Raw genomic sequence first — 1,749 nt, 5'->3', positions numbered from 1 at the left:
AACATTTCCGGTCTGCCGTAACAGATCATTGAATGTGTTGAATACATCCATCTGTAACAATAGTACCTCAGGATATCAGATCAGCGACAATGTAGCAATGCAACATAAAGCATTATATATTTTACATACCTTCACATTTTCCTCCCTTTCCTTAAACCTATCAATTAGTTTCGGGCAGGCCTGCACAAGAAGAGACTAATTACTGAACTCCTGAACAATAAAGACTACTGTAGATTCTTGTTTCTTGTTTACTCAAAGAGTAAAAAGAAAGAAAATCTCTTCAAGAAAGTGATTCTTGTACAGTCCTGTCATCAAAGATAAAATCGTCTCAATCATTACAGAAAAAAGATATACCTCTTGATATACTTTAGAGAGCATCTCAGAACGGGACATGATTAATCCAGCTAAGCATTTAGCCGCAGCTCTCCTAACTTTCCAGCTAGCATCCTCATCATCTGTGTACTCATTTGCACTCTCGCTGTGAGAAAAAAAGACTAATGTCACTGAGATAATGGTGTACCATAAGAAGCTAAGTAACTATTCTAATGATTAAACTAGAACTTACTCATCTTCTTCATCTTCAAGAGTCTCACTATCAGTATCTTCCTCCATGTTGTCAGTAAAATTTGGGTCATAACTAATATATTCCAAAGTGAGATTTAAAATTTCATCACAATATGGTGAGATGTCCCTTGGACAACGTAGCAAGAAACTTTCAAGTGCCTGCAGTCAAATTTCAGAATGGACATGTTATCTACAGTTTTCATATCACTTTTGTTGAAGCTAAGATTAAAATACCAACTTAATAACACAGAAAACGAAAAGAAACTACAAGCGCCTAAGTAATTGTCTGTTTAGTAACTAGATGAGAAAACTAAAACTGCACGCCTAATATCAAAAGAGAATAATGCATGAGACCTGTAAGCTATACTCGCGCAGCTCCTCGTCATTTTCTGAAGCGCTGGTGCAGTATTTGATTAATACTGGCACAGTGTTACCTAGATGAGTCCCAAATCGATATCCAACGGAACGGCTGAAACAAAAACACATTAAATACCATCACAACCACAGGAAGCTTAGTCGTAGATGCGTAGGACAAGCACCACTAACAGAAGCAAACTACAACACTACAGTAAGAAATTTTAAGAAATTTAAAAGCAATATAAAAGGATAGACAAGAAGTACCATAAAGCTCCAATCATTTGAATATTGGTGCGTGTAATCTCCGATTTTGCATTCTTATTACTTAGGTTTTTCACAACTTGAACTGTTGCTTTTGCGAGCAAATCATCAGACAGACTGGAAGCAAGAGATGCTGACACCACAGAAAAAATAAACTTAAAAGAGGATACATACCATCGAATTCAGAATTCTATATAAGACTGGCAAATAAAACAGCACTGAATGTATCATTTGAACCTGCATTGCTATCACAAGAATTGACACCAACAACTGCAATCCCTATTTCTAAAATATATGAAGAAAGCTACTACTCGAGCCCCGTCAGATTAAAACCTGACAGAACTAGCCAGCAATCTTATTGACTCAATTTTGTGAACTTACAAATGCATGTAACAGTCTTCTTCCTGACTGTGGCTTGGTTACAGCCCAATTGCAATAACAATGTGTTCAATAGCTTCTCATGATCATCCGCCATTAAACTTCCATATTTTTGAACAACATCACACATGATCTCAAGACATTCACACTTAATCCCTGCGCTCATTCCCTTCAGAAGCAAGAAGAAAA

General features: G+C 36.6%; 1 protein-coding gene across 1 annotated transcript in view; it reads right to left on the bottom strand.

The window, feature by feature from the left end:
• LOC104779596 (cullin-associated NEDD8-dissociated protein 1) overlaps positions 1 to 1,749 on the bottom strand; it is a 12,292-nt gene that overhangs the window by 7,192 nt on the left and 3,351 nt on the right. The window contains exons 6-10 of the mRNA XM_010503966.1: positions 1,186 to 1,315; positions 919 to 1,033; positions 566 to 723; positions 355 to 478; positions 130 to 180 (exon numbers count right to left, since the gene is read on the bottom strand). Of these exons, the coding sequence (XP_010502268.1) occupies positions 130 to 180; positions 355 to 478; positions 566 to 723; positions 919 to 1,033; positions 1,186 to 1,315 (578 nt within the window). The remainder of the gene's footprint in view (positions 1 to 129; positions 181 to 354; positions 479 to 565; positions 724 to 918; positions 1,034 to 1,185; positions 1,316 to 1,749) is intronic.

The sequence above is a fragment of the Camelina sativa genome, chromosome 4 (assembly GCF_000633955.1).
Source record: "Camelina sativa cultivar DH55 chromosome 4, Cs, whole genome shotgun sequence".
Classification (NCBI taxonomy): domain Eukaryota; kingdom Viridiplantae; phylum Streptophyta; class Magnoliopsida; order Brassicales; family Brassicaceae; genus Camelina; species Camelina sativa.
This window is presented reverse-complemented; position numbering and strand designations above follow the sequence as displayed.